General features: G+C 38.7%; 1 protein-coding gene across 1 annotated transcript; it reads left to right on the forward strand.

Annotated features, from left to right (window-relative positions):
* Positions 1-11,593: 11,593 nt before the first annotated feature.
* LOC135467358 (uncharacterized) lies at positions 11,594-12,478 on the forward strand. The gene has a single exon (XM_064745129.1). The coding sequence runs from the start codon at positions 11,594-11,596 to the stop codon at positions 12,476-12,478; it is 885 nt and encodes a 294-aa protein (XP_064601199.1).
* Positions 12,479-21,865: the final 9,387 nt, after the last annotated feature.

Genomic DNA, 21,865 nt, shown 5'->3' on the forward strand with positions numbered 1-21,865 from the left:
GCAGCAACAATTTCCGGTCACGTGATCTACAAAAATGAGAAAAATCGCACATTATCGGGTTTTAATCGCAATTTTTAGGAAATCTATGCATTGTTGAAAGAAAAATTAACTAGATTCGATTTGACTGCTTACCAGTTCAGTCATGACGAAATAATGGGTGCAAAGAACATATTTTAATTCTCCGAGCAAGAACAATATCCTTTCAGCTTTCAGCCTGGAAGCTTAATTAATGTCAAAGTCATTGCCGAGAGCAAGGTTTTAGTCGTCAGAGCAAGAGCAATAGGCTTCCGCAATAGGCCTTTATAAATTATTTATCTATGTTATTGATACAACGCGAAGGAAACGGGTCATATTAAAGATAAAGTGGGCCAAGTATCTAGCTTGGTCAATATATATGGTCTAACTGTGCCGGTATCGCCTAACAGAACCACTATATTGCATGGACCTGTAACAAACGCACGTGAGCCATCACGTGAGAATCACGTGAGATAATCATACTGCTGGCGACTATAACTGTGATTGTGAATCCTCAGTTTTTACCTACGACAAATGTAAACATGTCCTGACTGGTGACCTTAATATTATTAAGAATCATGATCTAAAGAATCTCCTTTTGAGAGGTTCTAAGTATAGAGAAAAGAGAAATGTCAACATTAGATCTAACAGAAAAAATGTCATCTCGGCGCTTGAGGAATATGTAAAAAAAAATGATCAAAACAGGAGAAAGTGGATTCTTCAGTACTTAACGATTGGCTTGAGATTGTCAGAAAGAAGGTTAGTTTAGCTATACACAGTATAAACATTGATGCTCTACCAAAGGTTGAACAGGCCCTGTAGGATCCCATGTGTAAGAAGCACTCGCTGACCTTCATAGTAAATTTGTCATCACTGTAGCAGACAGGGGTCCTAATAATGTCATCTTTATTTGCAAGAATTGTTATTATCAAATTCTTGTTCAAGAGCAACATACATCTACAACAACATCCACGTATTCTGCTACTACATGTACTCTGGAGGAACTATTTAACAAACATAAAACCTTTCTTGAAGAAAGGCGCATAAACATTCATACAGAAATACCACAACATTACCGGATTCCTAAAATGCATAAATCCCCATACAAGGCTCGATTTATTGCGGGTTCAAGAAGTTGTACCACCAAACTTTTGTCAACCCTTCTTAGGAGAGCATTACAAGAAGTAAAGTCATTTCGGAATAAGTGTTGTTGTGCCATATCAAAAAATTCAGGAGTCATCCGCATGTGGATTCTTAACCACTCCAAACGTCTTATAGAAGAACTTGATGCTCATGTGCATATATCGTACAAAGACGTACCCACATGGGATTTCTCTATACTACAATTCCTCACAAAGATCTTATTGGAAGAATATCGTCGTTAATTGTCTCGGTATTTACTCTAAAAGGTCACCGTTACAATAACATCAAAAGGCTTTCTTTAGTTCTATTATTTATAAAGGTGACCACTCGTGGGATGTTACATTATTTATTGAATTACTTGAATTTCTCATTAATAACATCTATGTGAAATTCGGGGATACCATTTTCCAACAGTGCATAGGTATTCCAGTGGGTACCAGTTGTGCACCTCTTTTGGCAGACTTATACCTGTTTTCACATGAATACGACTATATGCAGAAATTAATTAAAAGTAATATCTGTAAAGCTCGATCCTTCTCATTTACCAAGCGGTATATTGGTGATCTACTGGTGTTAAATAACACCCATATTGCTGAAGCGGTGAAGGAAATCTATCCGCCTTCATTGGATTTAAAAGGAGACATCACATAGTCCTGAGGGTACATCTTATTTGGATCAATATTTGTACAAAGACGAACAAGGTCTCCTTTAATGCCGCCTGTACGACAAAAGGTATAATTTCAATTTTGATATTGTAAATTATCCTTATTTGGATAGCAATATATCGAAGGGTCCTGCATATGGCGTATACATATCTCGCCTTGTAGCATTTGTCAGATTATGCATAAATTGTGATGATTTTAATCTGTGTCGACACAGATGGCGCTGCTTGCCGAGCGTAACCGTCTCTCTTGTAGACAGCTTTTATACAGACCAGCATGTCATGTGTAACATCATAGATGGCGCCTCTTGTTATATGAGACCCTTATATATTAACGCTAAAGAAGTAATCGTCCGTTACTTTTGAATCAAAACCTGTTAGGTTAAGGTCTGTAACGCTCGTCATTTCGAATTGTATCTAATACCGCTTAACCCGGGGCTAGGGGCCGTAAAGGCAGCCATGCTTACTACATCTGCATGATGCCTTTATGAACAGTTGCAATCAAAACACGACGGAGATACCTTGTTTAATTGTTATTTGACCTTGAACTCATTCATGGACCACGAATTTGAACTTTGATATGGAATTCATGCCTGGAATATCAACTGTCTGTCCGGCATCATTGAAAACTGATGACCGCTTCTCTCTTGTGTGTTACCGGCTTTATTTCCTATTTGTATAATTTCTTAGAAACCTTTGTCTTTTGGATCTATTGTTAAAGGTTGTTTTGGATGAGTGGTATACGTATGTCGGATATGACGCTTATATAAATATCACCCAACAAGACGGCTTCTGTCACATACATCTTCTCAACATTCTTGTGAAAACAATTATCGGGATAAGTGACAAATTATGATCATTCACGCTTACTTTTTTCATTCATATAAGCATCTGTTAATTTATACAATTTTCATTAGTCGATGATTTTCCCATTGTCTCAGTCACAGGTCTTCGGCTCATCGAATTATTTTGCCATATTGATCAAAGGCCGCACACCAAGGGCCATTATGGGGAACATTTAAATGAGGCAATGTGAAAATCATTAATTTTATTAATTTCATTGGGTTCACCATATTGGTCCTAGGTCTGCTGCGTTGGGTCAGTATACGGCTAACCTTGACACTTGACACTGAACCAGTATGAAAATCATTGATTAATAACATTATAATATTGCTTCTGTGTTTACCGATCAGCAAGACTGCATGCGTGTAGGCATACGCGAATTCATGTTGAAAGTCAGCGGAAAAAGAGATACTTTCTTTGATGCATCCTTTAAGCATTAGTGGAGAATTCGTTTATTTTCATAGCAAACAGCTTTTTTTTTATTTTCACACTATGCCTGTTTAGAATCAATAAAACACCATATAGCACAATACAATATCGAGCATGCACAGAGTCCTGGTAAGCAGTGTAAGGTTACTGCCGACTTACGATATTTGTGTTTGATTTGAGCGCTTTCATCACAAGCTTATGGATGCATAAATGATGACATGCTGCTTATAGATTTCCAAATGTGTAAACTTTCCAAATGTCATTTGATTCCCTATAAGTGTAAATTGACAAGGTATGGTCTTTTTAACCATGCAGCGTGTACATTCAAGTGGCACGATAGTCATAGACTGCATGAAGCGCTCGATTGTATATTTTTCACAGTGATGATATAAATCATGTATTTGTATGATAATATAGTCACCGACAAAACCATTCAGGCCTACATGTATCAAGTGCGATTTAGACAAATAGGCTCATATGCCGCAGGCAGCATCAACCTGAGTCCTTTGGGATATATATAACCACACGTGACATAAAGAATAATACAATAACGTTATATTCTATCAATTTTATTATACATTATGCATGAAAACACTGTTGTATTTATATATGTATGCAAAGGTAAATGGAATAGAAAACTAAGCAAACACGGAAGCACGACCGACCGGTCTGTATATAAATTGATGCATGCCTATTCTGCTGAAATAGTTGTATATGACATGTAGTTTATTGCAACTCTTATTGAAATGAACTATCCTGTTGAAATAATTGTTTCAATAAGCGTTGTAATGACAACCCTTATTGAAATAATAATAATTTCATTCGGTTCACCATATTCATCCTAGATCTGCTGCGTTGGGTTGATATACGGCTAACCTTGACACTTGACAATGAACCAGTACGTGTTGTAATGACAACCCTTATTGAAATAATATTTCAACAACGCTTACATTTGAAACGCTTACTGAAGTATTTATTTCAATAAGGCCAATCCATAAATTCTGGCATGGCACACAAAGTGTCGTGTTGAAATAATCATTATAAATTAAGGGATGTGGACGTAATTTTGCATCTTCGCAACTTTTCCATACTAATTAACCGAGTGAAGGGAAAGGCGTTAATGTTAGTGTGTGGGTCTTATAGGTGGGTGGGTGTTTAGTTTAGGTGAGATTGGTTTATGTCCAGTCCAGAATGCCCAGTTCTGCATTCTTACGACTCTCGAAGTTCGTTTCAGCTTCCTGTTTTAGCCTGACCTTTTTTCTTTAAATCTTGCCGTAGGGTAATAATGAATTCTCCCTGTTACTCAAACCTGCCAATCTTTAGGGCCCCCGTGGCTCAGTTGGTCAGCATAATGACCCAGGAACCTCCCGCCAATGCGGTCGATGTGAGTTGAAGCCCAGTTCATGCCGGCTCCCTCTCCGGCCTTACGTGGGAGGGTCTTCCAGCAGACTGCGGATGGTCGTGGGTTTCCGTGGGTTTCATAATCCTGGCCGCCGTCGCATAAGTGAAATATTCTTGAGTATGGCGTAAAACACCAATCAAATAAATAAATAAATCAAACCTACCAATCGTCCATAAATGATATAATATCAAGGAGAGCTACATATGCTGAACCCTCTTGAAACAAAAGTCCCGAAAACTGTTTGGACAAAAGCGCCCATACTTGTATTTAAGTTGGACGCAAAGGTCCGAAACTAGATAACGATATGATGAAGCTTTATAAAGCCCATAAAAAACAATTACAGTCTTGTCCAGATTGGAAGAAAGGGTCAGAAACTCGAACTTTATCTGTAATTTGTTCCAATCCCGTATGATGGACCATTTTGACAAAAGGTCTGGACAACTGTTTTGACAGAATGGCCAAAACGTGAGATCTACTCCAAGCTGTCCTGAAACTAGATAAGGTGAAGAAATGTATCATGTTTGATTCATTACGATGAACCATTTTCAAATACAGTCCGGAAAGATATCTGGAGAAAATCAATTATGATCTAGTTTAGATTGGACGTAAACTGGAGAAAAACCGCCATAATATTTCCCAAATTGAACACAGGTGTCCGAAATTCGAACGTAATCTGTAACGTGCTAAGGTAAAGGCATGTTTCAAGTTCCAGTTCAATATAGGCCTCATATGATGCGTTTTGAAAAAATCCCGGAAAAGTGGAAAACAATAGAAGATGAAAAGGAAAGTGAAACAATGTGAAAATTATAGACAAAAATGTGCAATAACATTTCATGGTTCAGTTATATCCGTGGTTAACCTGCTTGCTATGTGCTCTCGTGGAATGAATTAATTATGTTAATTTTTTCTCACAATCATTCTAAAACTTATTATCGACGATATGGCCAATACTAGTGCATCTGTCTTAGTGAAGTAAAATCCGTAATATTTCAATTACGGTTCATGCACCAAGGTTCGAGAAGATAAGAGTTTAAACTGCATGTGTCCTGCATATATCTGTAGGCCGATAACAACTACAACACAAATAATTGGCGCTTTGTTGAAAAATTTTAGGCTAATTGTTTGCATATATTATATATATTGATATACATGTATAATATATCTGCAATAATCTCTGAATGTAAATAAAGCCCGCGTTATTGCTTTGATAGTTCAGCCCTATATATGAAAGAATTGGTTATACCAAAGAAAGCGTGATTTTACATTTGACACATACACGATTGATTACTTGTACAGGCTTATATATGGGCTCTTGGTAATTGTGATAAAATAATTCGCTGATAACTATTTGACATGGACGATACAGAATTACTGACCTATTCATTCACTGCATATACGGTGATTAGTATTGCCATCATTTATGGAAAACATTTTGCGTGTCTATATATCTGGGTGGCCTATAAATAATATGCGACTTGACGTGTATATACATGTAAACCTGTCCTAGAAACCACATGCGTCATATATAGGCATTTCTGCCAATAATACTTGTATGGAATCACATTGAAGTTTTATACTCACGGGACGGAAAATTTTATGATCCTCACTTCACCACACGCACTGGCATTTATACAGAACACTAGAATTAAAGAATGAGGATTGATAAAATAAAGGGACAAATGAGAATGAGGTGTTTATAACAGCCAGCTCAACAATTTTTCACTTATAAGTAAAGACTGCGGAAAGGGGAATGCCCGGAGTAAACCACCGCCCATCGTCAGTATACCAAACAAACTTTCTGACAAACCTTATTTTGACCATATTGGCCAAAGACATGGTTGTCACAGCCAACCAGCACTTTATCCTTCTGGACCAGCGAGGTCTCAGAAGTCTCTCTCTACATAAAGAAGGTTATTCCGTTTTATTATATCTTGCCATCTCTAACTGACGTACCAACAGTTTATTCCATGCACAGCCTGAGAGTCGGTTATTGTCGATTAATTGGCTGTTAAGTTCAGCGTTCAGTTTCAGTGTGTGCTGTGGAAGTGTTCATATGAGACAATAGGGACCAATATTACAAACAAGTGCATACGTGACATTCACCAGATAATGGTGATAGCTCTACAGGGAGCAACATTAATCGGTAAAGCAGTACCATTATTCCACATACAGAACAATTGATCCATGCAGAAGTGGAGTTGGTTTGCCCTGCATGTTGGTAATAGGAATCGAGTTACAGAGCTTTATAGTTGGTCATGAACAATGGTAACCTTCGACTTCGCCGTATGTTTCATATACCGCAGTTCTGAATACTAAGAATGTATGGAATAAAAATACAGACAGGAGACAAATGTGTATATTTATTTATTTATTTATTTGGTTGGTGTTTTACGCCGTATTAAAGAATATTTCATTTATACGATTGAGGCCAGCATTATGGTAAGAGGAAAAGGGAGCAGTCCAGGGGAAATCCGCGGCCATCCGCATTTTGCTGACTGACCATCTAACGCACAGCCGGTGAGAAAATCAGGATGAGCTAGACTTGAACTTATAGCGACCACATTTGGTGAGAGTCTCCTGGGTCATTACGCCGCGCTGGCACGTTAACCACCTCGGTCATGGAGGCCCCCCAAATGCGTATAGGATGGATGTTACCTACACCTGTAGTTTATAGAGTTAGTGTTATATATGGTGTGGGGACGGTATTTCTCTTAAATCGATCCGCACACCTACATGGATGTCACATTTTCATGTGGTTAATGAATCAATTTGTTTCCATGACACTGGGACACAGTATGATACATGACACATATTATATCCCAGTATGAAACTATCTTAAATGTCCGGAATCCTATTTACTTATGGGTGGGTTAACACCAATAATAACTGAACCATCCAACGGCGAGAAACCCATTGAAATTAATAGTTCAGATGTATTCGTAACAGCTAAGCAGGAAAATAATCCTCTCTAGGGAGTCTGTTGTACTTTTTTTTATAGCCTTATATGAGATTCTTACCCCAAACGTACAAAACATATATAGACTTTTAAGTGCGTGATTTCATATAGATTTTCTTTTTGCAAGTCTGTTTTGTAATTGATTGGAAGTGGCCATTGATTTCTCACCTCTCAAGAAAACCAGATAATGAACTCGCGTGAACAGTGCATTACACTTCATGGTAGCAAATGTATAATGTACGAGTCAAAGTGCTGATACAAACGGCTTTCATGTATATACCATTGGCACATATTTCATTTTATACTCTTGCATCTCCTAAGTATCACAAACTGAAAGCATTTGTGGATAATCTTGTAGTATTTTGACCCGAAGTACTCGTTTTATTTGATATCGCATGGGCGAGAAAAATACAGCTAATTTTTTTTTTAATTTTTTTTTTATACCCATTGACTAAAATTGTTCAAAGGGTGTTGTATGTCGTATAGCGGTTGGCGTCAGTCTGTCCGCTCGTTTTCCTCTTTTCCCTATGGATTCACACAGGCTGAGGGTCCTTTGTAGATTCTGGCTATGCATCGGATCAGGTTTTATCTGGACAGCCGGCAGTAAACTTAAGTTGCATACACGGGGGAAGAAGCACAATTTGCGTATTTGTCTCTGAGATATAGCACTGTTGCTGGTTTGTCCACTAAAACTATATATATATATATATATATATATATATATATATATATATATATATATATATATATATATATATATATATATATATATATATATATATATATATATATATATATATATATATATAGATAGATAGATAGATAGATAGATAGATAGATATAGATGGATGTGCACCATTGTCCATCTTGATGAGGAACCCTGACAGCTTATAGAGTTTGTGAAATAACATTAGACTTAAACCGTCGTCCAGAGATAACCTTGATTCATTGTTAGGAAATCACACTTTTGGATCGATTTCCAGAGCCTGGGTCAAGTAGCTGGCATGGTACTCACATACTGACATTTCTCTTGTACTTATAATTTCGTCTGGCTTTGTTGGTTTGAGCCTAACCTCTACATCACTGTTTGTTATCTGGGTTAATTAATGGAAAACAAGCACAAAAAAGTACCTGTTCGCAACATGGAGCATTTTCTACAGTGTATATGTATATACAAACAGATGAACTGTAATGTAAGGTATTTCCAGTAATTTCAATTCAGTAATTTACCAATTGTATTGGTATATATGTATACTGTAAAGCCTAACAGAAACTAAACTAACACTACTTAATACGGTGTCCCACTCATGCATATATATATGCATGGATTTAATAATTACTTGTAGGCCTTATTCAATAATTATCCGCCGTTCAGTTCATACATCGTCCACGTCATGAAAAAGAATTCACTATATAATATCTTGAGTGACTCATTGCGACTACCGAAAAAAAGATTGGTGCTGTGATATCCCATTTGTTCATGTAATTTCAGTGTTCATAATTAGACATCCACAATACATTCTGTCACGGTGACAAAGAGCTGTGCATGTCAATCCTGTGCATTTTCCATGCATAAAATGGAATAATTAATCAAAACGATAAGATTGCATGTCACATAAATTCTAAACCTCCTCTTCACGCATGCGAGATGTACAGGGGCAATAGAGAAACCTACTGCTGTGTGCACATTATTGTTCCTATCGACACATAGTAAACTCAGTGCCTAACAAAAAAACACACTGGGCTCTGTTTCACATGCCACTGTTATCACCGAGCCGTTGAGGATGTGTTTGTTTAACATCATATACATTGTTTCCGATCACAGCGCTACCGAAGCTTAAATGTCTGTCCACTTCACACATGGCTGCAACACAGCGACCAGAAAAGGAAGAAAGACGTCACAAAACACATGGCTGTATAGTTTTTGTCAAATGTCGACGGAGTTAAACGTTGCTAGTGTTAAACGTTGTCTTGGAAATGGATCTTGCGATTATCGACTTGGAACGCCCTTTACGGACTACGAATGGAATACGAATGTCGGACATGGCGTATATACAAATTTAAACAACATGTTTCATTTGAAGTTCCATTATTATTATTTACCTTTTCCCCTTTACGTGTATATATATTTATATATTGATCAAAATAGGATATGCAAAGGGTTGGTGTTTGATTGGTGTTTCACGCCGTATTCAAGAATATTTCACTTATACGACGGCGGCCAGAATTATGGTGGGAAGAAACCGGGCAGAACCCGGGGAATACCCACGACCATCCGCAAGTTGCTGGCAGACCTTCCCACTTACGGCCGGAGAAATGCGGATTTACGACAACCATTAGTTTTCTTACAAGGCGAAGAACCCTATGGTTACTTGTAGAAAACTCAAGCAACCTGATGAATACACAAACCACAAACCAAAAGGGCGTTCATTGCAGAGAAGTATGGGCCAAAAAAATGCAGTGATGGCAAAGTCGGCTATAGAATAGAATCGCCAATTTTACATTCCTGTGTTATTGGACAATGATGCATGCATAACGCTAACATAACTCTGACTATACAGTCAATCTGAATAAACTCAGATGGATATATATTTCCACATATCCAGCTGAGTTTAATTATATTGACTATACCTTACATTTATATTCATTTGTACATGCTTTGAAATGTAAGCTTTATGTTTCCTTTCGTATTAACGTTTAACTCAACAGAAACGGGGTTGAGAAGTTATAATTCATGTCTTCGAAGATACAATTATTTATATGTGTGGAAAATCATCGCCACCTGTATAAAGAAGTGGTCATCACGGAACAGACAGCAAGCGCACAATATATAGTTCGTTGATGCTAATGGTGTATGGTGGTTGAATGCAAACATCAGGTATGCGTATCTGTATTCTGCTTGAGACTATACAATCACGACCAGTTTACCTTGGAGATTATAAACTAAAAATAAATCGCATAACGCCAGAGCTCTGTGACACAATACCGGTTGACAAGATTGAAACGGTTTCTCACTAACATAGTCCATCAACTAAAAGATTAATGCAGTCTAAAGCCATCATCACCCATGCCAATGCCCAAATAAATGCCTATATTTCTTTCTGGATTCAGGCCGTGTTAAAGCTTTATGCGGTACTTGTAACCTATTGGATCGATGGCAGCCCATATACATTAACACCACTCCGTCAGCTCAGGAAAGGTCGTCAGGAATCTTTCCGTCTTCAGTTATTCAGGCGTCTTCAGGGTAGAAAAGACGGGTGATGGTGAAGTTCAACAAGTGGTATAATTCGCCGATAGGAGTGTGCTAGAGGCCAAGTGATCATCAACATTAAGCTATTACTGGAAACCAATGTAATATTCCTTGACTGAGTTTTGTGCCTGTACCTTTGAATATTGGCAGAACATCAGTGGACGCACTCCTTCTGGATGAATTATAACGCCGATCTTATCCAACGGTCCGGAGCTCGCAGGATTGCTTAACGACCACTCGTGTAAGTGCTAACATCATTTGTCTCTTGGATATAGGCCTAATCGGAAGGTTGGAGTAGCTTTCAGCCAGAAATCCACACCTTCAACAGTATGTGACAGTCATCAGCGAGTGTTTACGGTGATTTCCCGGTGCGCAAAAACTATATTTTAACCAAGCTTTAGTTAGCTCTAATGTTTCTCAACAGGATTCTGCGCATAAGGTGCTACTGTTTGTTATATATCGTGGGCCTACGGTTTGCTTTCGTCGTGGTGTCGACGTTTCATTTCACAAAATAACAACTGATCCGCATGGTGACATTGATTGTGAAAAAAGCCCTAGACGTATTACATCTGCAGCGTTATTGTTTGATTTCTTTTTCAAAGCTGTGCGTATAGGATCACAATGTTTTCTTTTGGGGACGCAGAGATACACGTTTTATGTGCCTTTGTTGCGATTCTTGCCGTCATTGGTGCGATTGGCAATGCAATGATTTTGATAGTATACTCAAAGAGGAAAGACCGACGACCCACCAACGTGTTCATACGTGCCTTAGCCGGGCTGGACTTGTGTGTATGTGTCGTGGTTATGCCTTACACCATCGTGTACGAATATCATCTGGTAACTTCTGAGTTTGCCTGCAAGCTGTGCGAGTTGACGAGGCACTTCAACGTAAGCATGTCTAACTTGACTTTGGTGGCAGTGGCTGCCGAACGATACGTCGCCATCTGCAAACCGACTTTTACAGTAACCGCTCGCCATGTCCAGAAAGTTTTACTGGTCATGGTCATTTTCAGCATCTTCTTCAGTATTCCGTCATCATTTATTTTCGCCGTGGTACACGAGCAGGGAATTGTTTCTTGGAGGAACACCACACAGTTTAATTTTACCAACTCACTACCCTATGCCTATTGCATGTTTACATCGACCATTTTGGGACCAGTGCCCACGCTTGCTTACCAAGTATTCCAGGTGGTCATATGGTTCGGATGTATGATAACCATCATTGTGCTGTACATCTTTGTGTACAGGGTAGTCTGGAAGCGGGACAAGGCCCGGAACTCAGCCAGGATCCGTCCTGCAGTCTGGGCAACACCCTGTGCAAATGCCCCGGTGGGGTCTGACGACGAGAAAGCCACTCGCAGACCAGACGTGAGGAAGATTGTGAGAGTTCCGAGCCAGGGTCGAGCCCATGGTACAACTGATGCCAGGACAAATATGCCTGCAGTTGAGGCGAGCCAGATATCTGAAGTGAGCCAATCCTTGGATCCGAGTGTGACCACATCACGAATGCCCACGTCTCTCGTCCTGACCAAGAAAACTGACAACAGAATAAATGCTCATCGGAAGACCGGCACTATGCTCTTTCTGTGTACGGTCGTCTACATCGTCACATGGATGCCGTTTTGGTTGGACATCTTTGGTGCGAGCAACAGTCTGACTTTTCGACATATGTTCTTTATCAGCAATGCAACAAATCCCATTATTTATGGCATTGTTAACAAACAGGTGCGCAAAGCCATGGTCAGTATAATCTGTCGACAGAAACCTAACGTGATGTGATCCACTGTCACATTAAACAACTCCATGACATTTGACACAATATGAATCATGTAAGCTATCAGTATTGGTAATAACTTTGCTATTTTCCCACCACGTTGCCTTCGTTATATATTTGTTATGGATGTATATGTAGGCTTATCTAAATGATATCACTAATAATAAAACTATATTGTACGTGTAATTAAGCATATTAGACTAATTTTGTCACTTTTGTATTCCTGTTTATGCTTAGTGACCTGTTCAAACGATGTCCCCATTTCAAACAAAGCTGTATACGTCATTAGTATAAGACATCGTCACGTTTTCCCTTCCTCGATGCTGGACAGTTCATGATGGGTGCGTTACATAACGTTTACATTCAGGTAAATTAAAATCATGACGCAATTAAAGTTATGCAATGATTCGTGGGAATACAGGGATATACTGCCTAAATTTGTAGCGTGCGTGCTGTTCCTTATTACATCGGGCATGTTGAGAGCCTAATAATCAAAGGAGCTGACTCGCGGTGACTCTCGTTAAACTATAGACAAACTGGCTTTATTAATGAAGCACATACTATATAAATGCACCTATGGGTATGCTGAAGTCTTGTATAATGATCTCGCGCATGTAGAAATATAAAGTAATGAGTAATGGAGCCGCTGTAATTAAATTGGTTACGTTGCAGTTTGTATTTATTCTAACCATCTACCTATCGCAGGCATGGTTTTCAACGTACCAACGCGGCATAGTAATTAACTCAGGAGTTCAAGTCAAGCTCATGCTGGTCTCTCAGCAATCTGCAGATGGTCATGGGTTTCACTGGGCTCTGCCCGGTTTCCTCTTGACTACAGCGTATTCTTGAGTACGGCGTAAAACACCAGTCAAATAAATAAATAAATGAAGTGCCACATATTTTAACTTCTGTCAGGATCAGTTAAAATAAAACTATATCTGGCGTATAGTTTCATAAGTTTAGCAGGCGCCTTATAAGCATTTACGACAGTCTTAAAGCGACACGGTCGCCCAAATGTTAGATAGTTTTGGGTTATTACAGAATGAAATGAGTATCGGGTATTTTTCTCAAGAAGGAAAAGTTACAAGCTTTAAGTTAATCCTACCCCCCAGCTGTGTATATTAATTGAATGTTTAAAAATAACAAAAAACTGTAAACTGAAAAGTCTGCAATATTTCAATGAGGCGCAGTCAATTCAGTGGATATAGAGAATACGCATAGCGCTCGGTAAAATTCATATGCAAACAAACACGGATGATTACTTATTTATTTATTTATTTATTTATTTGATTGTTGTTTTACGCCATACTCAAGAATATTTCACTTATACGACGATGGCCAGCATTATGGAGGGGGGAAACCGTGCAGAACCCTGGGGAAACCCACGAACATCCGCAGATTACTGGCAGACCTTCTGGCTGATTACAGAAGGACCTACGGCTCGCTCGTGGCAGCATCGACCAAAAAGGGGCCTAAAAGAGGTTGACAAGCAAGTCTAGAGTTGTAATTGGTGGTCAGTTTGAACTTTGGAGTACACTGAAGAAAGAAAAGGGTCTCACGATGCACGAAGGTGTCACTTAGTTAATGCTTGTTAAACTTGCCACTTGCCTGCAGCTTACTTCGTGGACAACCGCGTTCGGCCTTAAAACTGTATTATAAGTAGCATTTTTAGCAAAACTTCTTCTCTTTAGTGCTTGCCAGTGATGGTCCAATACATATATATCTTCGGTACAATACTTACACAGAGCAGTATCAATTCAGTAGGAAAAATAGCAAGATCACACTGTCACTGTTTCTGTCACCCACACGTAAGCCACCTCGCTCGACATTGTTTGTTTTGACCCGAACTTTCCGAACGTATATGCTTCGGGTTGAATATTAATGAGGCGAAATGGCCCGCCCTCTTTGTGTAGAATTCGATTAAGAGTAGGACTTCTCCGGGGTCGTACAAGCTACATACTCAATGAATATCTTTTATTTGAACGTTAGTGATTTGGTGTGTGAACAAACCTTAAAACTTCGTCAAGACGTCGCAATCAGAATTTGTCTAAAAATCCAGATTTTGGGCGACCACGTCACTTTAAGTATATACATTTTGAATATCTTGTTGGATGATGGTTTTAGAAATTCTGCAACTATATGGGCTTCCTAACATGGAAAGTAAATTACGCCTGTAAGTCGTCAAACATTTCATTATATCTCCGCTGGTTTATTTATCGACAAATAAATACAATGTTAACGTTGTACCGGAGACGTTTGTAGTAATCAGAAAGCTTAATGGCGTACGCGAAGCGTTGAAGTTTACTATAAGCCTGAGAACATCGTGGCAATATCACAGTTAGTGTTTCACGAGAGTGTGACACCATTTAATTTTGTGTAGGCCATGAATATGTCTGATACGTTTTTCACTTGAAAGTCTGCAGCCTTATGTCTATATATTACACAGCATGTGCAATTACGTCCTGTACAAAGTTACACGCCCATGAGAGGATTATAACATAATGCAATGTTCATATAATGATGATCAGCCTTCACTATCTTCGAAATTACACTCGCCGTACTGTAGTGCTAATGGCTTGCCATACGTCAGTGTCAGATATCGGTAAACGTCTTACAAATGCTTCCATCACGCACATTCTTCAATAAAGGTATTTGTTTACGCACGAGAACGTCTCCAATTCATAAAAAAAAAATAACACAAGCTTTAATAAACAGTTAACAAGATGTCGGATTTGCGTCGAAATACATGTGTTATTTGTTTAGAACTTTTGACAAGGGACCGATTGTCATCTTTATCCGTCACACAGACAGAAGAATAGGTCAAATCAAATCAATTTTTTGTACAAAAAGAACACGTTTTTTTCTAACATTGCATTCACAAAGTTAACATCTGCTGCCGAAACGAATTCTTTAGTTCCAATTTAAACTCATCTACAGTCGTTGCGAGTTTGACTTTACTTAGGAGATGGTTCCATAATTTGGCACCCTGGCAACTAAGAGAATTATAGCCATACGTCTTCTTTCGACACATAGTGGTGTTGACTATTTTTATATCTCTCAGGCTATACACGCTGTCTTTGCCATCCATTAGGACTGGTGTCTTATACATAGTATTCTGATGACCTGTCAAGCTACGTCCTAGTTCTCTGAGGTTTATGGCAACTAGGGGCCATTATGTGCATCGGATACGGTTGTAACTTTAGCAAAGAACACAGTCAGCAATGTGCGTGAATATAACTCTGAAGGTTGATTGGATTGGTTTTCTGTTTTTACGCGCATAAAGAATTGATAATCTATAGTACCACCACAGTTTGGTTCCCCATTACTTTTGTGTACATGTATGTATAAATGTGTTTGTGTGCCCCTCAAGTTAATGTTTTCAGTGTGTTCTGTCAACGTGTAACCGTTACCATCAGCCGAGATTGCAGAATCAACACTGGCCTTGACATGACTGATGTGGGCGCTGCAAACACTAATACACTGTATTCCCCATTACTTAGAAAAGATAATTGGCTTTCACAGAGGTAAATAATATTACACAAAATAAACCAAAATTGGTAGAAGTCTTAGCGTTTTACTAACCTTTGTAGACACAAAAGAAATAAACATGTTCTTTGCCCAAGTGGTTTTAGATGAGGGGAAGTACTTTTTATGCCGCATCGGCAGTAACTTAAATATATCCTCCTACACTACACAGTTAGTATATGATTGCACATAGAACTGTCGCAACTAAATGTCCATGGGGTTTTTGGGGGATTTTTTGCGCATACATCAAGATGGGCTTATAATTCGTTACACACAAAAATGCTCCGATACATAACTTTGCAATGTAACCGGTCGTGAAAGGCTATAGACATGTAACTTTACTATACATAAATAATGTATACAATAGACCGATATTTCTACCCGATAGAAAGCATCACTATGTCTGGACGTGGGACAGGCCCGGATAGCACAGTTGATAGATTCCGCTTCGGGAGCGGTAGATTCAGGATCAATCTTGGGTCGAGTCCCACCTAAGACTTCAAAAGAGGAAGTTGTATGAAGGGGATAGTGCAACGACTGGTTGACCCGTATCAGTATAATGGCTCTGGCGGGGCGACTTACTTGCCGTCTCTGAGTCGTCTCAGTGAAGCAGCAATAGATAAAAGAGCGGTGGAAATCCGTCCTGCGACAAGGAGGCTTTGGACGTGGCAAAGGAGGCAAAGGTCAACTTAACCCCATTTCTTTTACATGTGTGTACTGAGAGTGCTTTCTATAGTGTTATATATTTGATATCTTTTGGGTTTATATATAATAGCTTTCGGTCTTCTAAATTCCAAATTAATACTATACTCTTTTAGCTTAGTATTGGGCTTGTTGACAACCTTTTTTTCTGCCTGTTTTCTGTCAGGTGTTTTTCCCAGGCTTCGGCCTGCCTTTGTGATTGGTTGATAACTAGTCTTACTTTATATTATAAATATAGTTAAGCCATAGATAAAAAATTGGATAATTAATAGTGTATATACTAATAGTTAGTAATATAATTAGTGTTATATTGTAGCATAGGGCTGTAAGTTGCTTTACTTCAGGTATAGTGTACAATTGTGGGATAGGAAATCCTGTACTTACACCGTCTCTTCCACACCTAACAGAGCACCTTCCGTCTGTTCTCCCTGACCCGGAGCAGCTCCCGAGTAACTTCTGCTATTCTAACTGTCGTTTTGTAATAACTCCCTTGTGTATACACCAGTATAGTTATTAGTTACAGCCATGGATGACGCCGAAGGGGATGACATGGAAGTCGTGGAAACGCGATCCACTACAAAGCGCACGCGCGATTTTTCAGCTTAAAGGAGCTACCAGGAATGGTAAAAGCAAAGCAGGTGGGTCAGAAACAGGGCAATGCCAATAAAAACGTTGTAATTTCATCTATGGAGGTTTGCCCGTCACTAAGTGGAACCCAATCAAATTTGGTCAGATTTACAGCAAGCTATCGGAAACATTAAGCAAGTAAAGAAACTTAATGGTAAAGATTTAATGATTGTTTCCACTAGTGCCACTCAAGTCAAAAAGGTTAGGGGAAGACATCACTGAAGAAGAAGTACAACAAGCACTGAAAAAATACAAAGTAACGAAAGCGCAGCGTCTGACGAAGAGGAAAAAAAAAACTAAAACCAGATGTATGTTGTTATATTTTAACTTGGATTCCCTACGGGAAGAACTTTCTCTGGGTTATGAAATTTTCCCTATCAAGCAATATGTACCTCCCGCAGTCCAATCCTTTAAATGTCAGTCCCAGGGGAATGTAGGGGGCGCCAGCAATGCCCAAGATGTGGTGGCCAACCTAAAAAAGATGAATGTCGTGACCTGGATCGCCCTAAATGTGTCAACCGCGGGTCACTGAGTCACAGCTCGGCTTATATGGGTTGTCCATATAGAAAGCAGGTATGTAAAGCCCAATTTATAAAGGTTACCAAAAAATTTCTTTTGCTGATGCGTTAAAATCAGTACGTGAAGAAGATAACCCCCATAGAATTTACCCAGAGAAACCAAATGAGCGAGCTCTAACAGAAGGGCTGGTAGTTGATACCCCCCAGAACAGCCCAATTCTATTACGTTTACACCCGTCAAACCAGTCCTCAGGTCCATTCAAACCCCACGTTGTGAATCCACTCAAAAAGAAGATATGTCTTTCACAATGGCCACAAGGCTTATCGCCATCTTTTCTGAAATATTAACAAAAGTCTTCGAAATCGATGACTCTAAGAGTTTTGAACAGATAGTGTTCAGCATCGCTCAGAGTCGTCTTGGCTCTGAGGCTGTTGGTTTTAAAAGACTGAGCAATATTCTATCTACTGGGTCCTCGGATGATGAGCATTCATAATGTATCCTTTATATAATATTAATATATATTCCTATCTTGTTTTACTCTTTTTATTAATGACTTTTAACATATTACATCAGAATATTTGCGATCTTGGCGCTCATGGAGAGGAATTAAAATGTTATATTCAAAACCTTAAGCCTACTCCGCATGTTATATGTCTTCAAGAAACTTTTTTAAAGCCACATATGGATTTTACTTACCCTGGGTATTTTATGGGTAGAATGGATAGGAATACATATGGGAGAGGGGGTCTGGTCATATTTCTAAAAGATGGCCTATCCTGTTCAGAATTAAAGTTACCTCCCTTTAAGAGTATTGAAGCACGATGTTTTAATGTTGCTACGAGTTCTGGCACACCCACAAGTGTCCTTAATATATACGATCCTTCTAGTCATATTGATAGAAACGATTTTGATACTCTTATGTCTTATATTAATAGCACATACATTATGTGGGGATTTTAACGCTTACGGTCAGTTATAGGAAAGCACTACAACGAATTTCAAGGGGAGGGTAATGACTGCTTTTATTAATGATTATGAAATGTGTGTTTTAAATGATGGAACAGGCACTCGTATAGATCCTCATTCTGGTTATCTCTCTCATTCAGACCTTAACCTTTCCTCTGCAGAAGTAGGTCTGTCTTTTAATTGGTTTGTTGATACTATAAGCCCTTGTCCTAGCGACCTCTTACTAGTTCTAGTCACCTGTTATATAGACCACCATAAGAATCCTGTAGGCCAGCCTCCCAGATGGTGTGTGGAAAGGGCAAACTGGGATGTATATAAAAAGGAATGTATGAGGTCTTTTTCTTATGATATGTATAATAATGATGTTGATATATTTGCAGATAATGTACCAAATGCTGTCGATGTGGCGGCACAAAAATGTATCCCAAAATCTTCAGATAAGGTTTATAGTAAAATGCCCGTTTCTTGGTGGAACGACGACTGTTCTAATGCTATAAAAAATCGGAAACGTTTAAAAAGTCGTGCAAAACGTACTCGCCTATACCAAGACATTGTATTCTTAAACGAGCTAAAGCTGTAGCACAGCGGGTAATTAAAACAGCTCAGAGAGATCACTGGCGACAATTCTGTTCTAATTGATCTGAAAATACAAATACCAAAGAAGTATGGAAGAAAATTATTCCATTAGAGGTAAAAGAAAATCAAATAACACCCCAACTATTGTTCATAATAATACTAATTATGTTACTGATATTGACAAGTTTAATATTTTGGCATACAGTTTGTCTTTCGTTTCCAGTTCAAATGATTATTCTCCTTAGTTTACATCCCATAAAGAAAATATTGAAGAAATGCATTCTTTTGATAACATTCGTTTCGATGATATGCCAATTAACAATGATTTTTCTTTACTAGGATTAAAGCAGGCCTTATCTTCATGTTCGGATTCGTCACCGGGTGAGGATACCATTACGTACTCCATGTTGTATAATTTGCCATATCACTGTCTGACGGTGATATTATTGCTCTACAATACCATTTGGTCTAATATGAAACTTCCTGTTAAATGGAAAACGGCAATTGTGGTGCCCGTTGCTAAACCAGGTAAACATCCCTCGTTCACATCTTCGTTCAGGCCTATAGCCGTCACGTCCTGTCCTTGCAAGGTCATGGAGCGTATGATAAATTCTAGAATGATGTGGTTTTTGGAGAAAAATATACTTAGTTCAGTACCGAGCGGTTTTAGAAACAAACGTTGTACTACTGACCATGTAATTAATTTAGAAATCTCCAATAGACATTGTCTGCCAGCAGCCTACGAATGGTTGTGGGTTTCTCCCGGGTTCTGCCCGGTTTCCTCCCACCATAATGCTGGCCGCCGTCGTATAAGAAAATATTCTTGAGCACGGCGTAAAACACCAGTCAAATAAATAAGTAAATAAATCCAACAGACACTCATTTAAATATAAAGATTATTTACTTGCCGTGTTTCTTGATTTTAGAAAAAGCATACGATATGGTTTGGAGGACTGGGGTGTTAATTAAGCTACATAATATTGGTATTGGTGGGGAAAATGTTGTTTTTTTTTTTAAAAGATATCCTTTCCGGACGTTTTATTAAAGTTCGAGTGGGACGAAATTATTCCCGCATGGTTCTGGTGGAGTATGGGGTTCCCCAGGGAAGTGTCTTGTCTCTTATTTTATTTAATATAGCAATAAATGATTTACTCAATGTCATATCCCCTAAATTAAATTGCGCGCTTTTCGCTGATGATAAATCCATGTGGTTTTGCTCTAGGTCCCTTGCCTCTTGTGTCAAGCATATTCAGCAAGGCCTAGATGATATAATGAAATGGAGCCGGGACTGGGGGTTTAAGTTTTCTTCTGTTAAAACAGAAGCTGTTGTGTTTACACGGCGCCATACTGATAATGTTTGTCTGACTCTTAATAACTCAGTCATCAAAGTCTCCTCTTCTTTTAAGTAGCTCGGGGTTATATTTGATAGCAGGCTTACTTGGGGTAGACATATTGATTATTTGATAACAAGATGTGATAAAGCTCTAAATTTAATGAGGTGTGTTTCGGGCAAATCTTGGGGGGGCGGACAAAAAATCATTACTACTGCTATATCGTTCTCTTATTCGTACCAAACTTGATTATTGTTGTGAAGTCTATCATTCTGCTTGCATTACTCTTAAAGAAAAAATAGATTCTGTTCAGTGCGCAGCAATGCGGATATGTACAGGGGGCATACACCACACCACTAACGTCTTCCAGGTATTCTGTAACGAGTGGCCATTGTCTATCCGTCAGCGTCTGCGCACCCTCAAGTTCTTTTGCAGGCTCAAATGTTCGGTTAATAATGCTTCGTCTCGTTTGCTTGAACCTTCCTTTTATGACAATTTGCATGACTTAAATAGTAATGCTGGGTTACCAAATTTAGTTTGAGATCAAAGAATATATCTTCGTCCTAAGATTGTGGTAATTCTGCTTTGAAGTCCTCTCGTGTTCCTGATTTCCCCACATCTACAACCTGCTTATATTTCGACTACTCTGAACGATAATAGCAATAACTCTGATAATCCGAATGTCTCCTTACTACGTGCTACTGAATATATACATACAAATTTATCCCAGTATCTACAGATATACACTGATGCCTCCAAGTGTCCAGACAGCAACAGAGTTGTTGCAGCTTTTTGTGTCCCAGAGTATTCTAAATCTTTTAGATTATCAAATTTTGTTTCAGTATTTACAGCCGAACTTGCACCTATCATCAGTGCTCTTCAGTTTCTCCTCAAAATAAAGCCTTCCAGGGCTGTTATACTTACTGATTCTTTATCTTCCTTGCAAGCCGTGTTGAATTATATCTTGTATAAATCTTCCTCCCTTGTATTCTACATTTACTACATTTATGCACCACTCTTCGTTACCAGGGTGTTTCTGTCAGTTTTGACTGGGTGCAAACTCATGTCGGTATTGTTGGAAACAAGATGGCAGACTTCCTGGCGAAGAAAGCCTTATCCTTTCATGTGCCCTTAAACATTAATAAA

This window comes from Liolophura sinensis, chromosome 6 (genome assembly GCF_032854445.1).
Source record: "Liolophura sinensis isolate JHLJ2023 chromosome 6, CUHK_Ljap_v2, whole genome shotgun sequence".
Lineage (NCBI taxonomy): Eukaryota > Metazoa > Mollusca > Polyplacophora > Chitonida > Chitonidae > Liolophura > Liolophura sinensis.

Coding starts and splice junctions, on each gene's coding strand:
- LOC135467358 (XM_064745129.1), top strand. CDS start 11,594: ATGTCTAACTTGACTTTGGTGGCAGTGGCTGCCGAACGATACGTCGCC.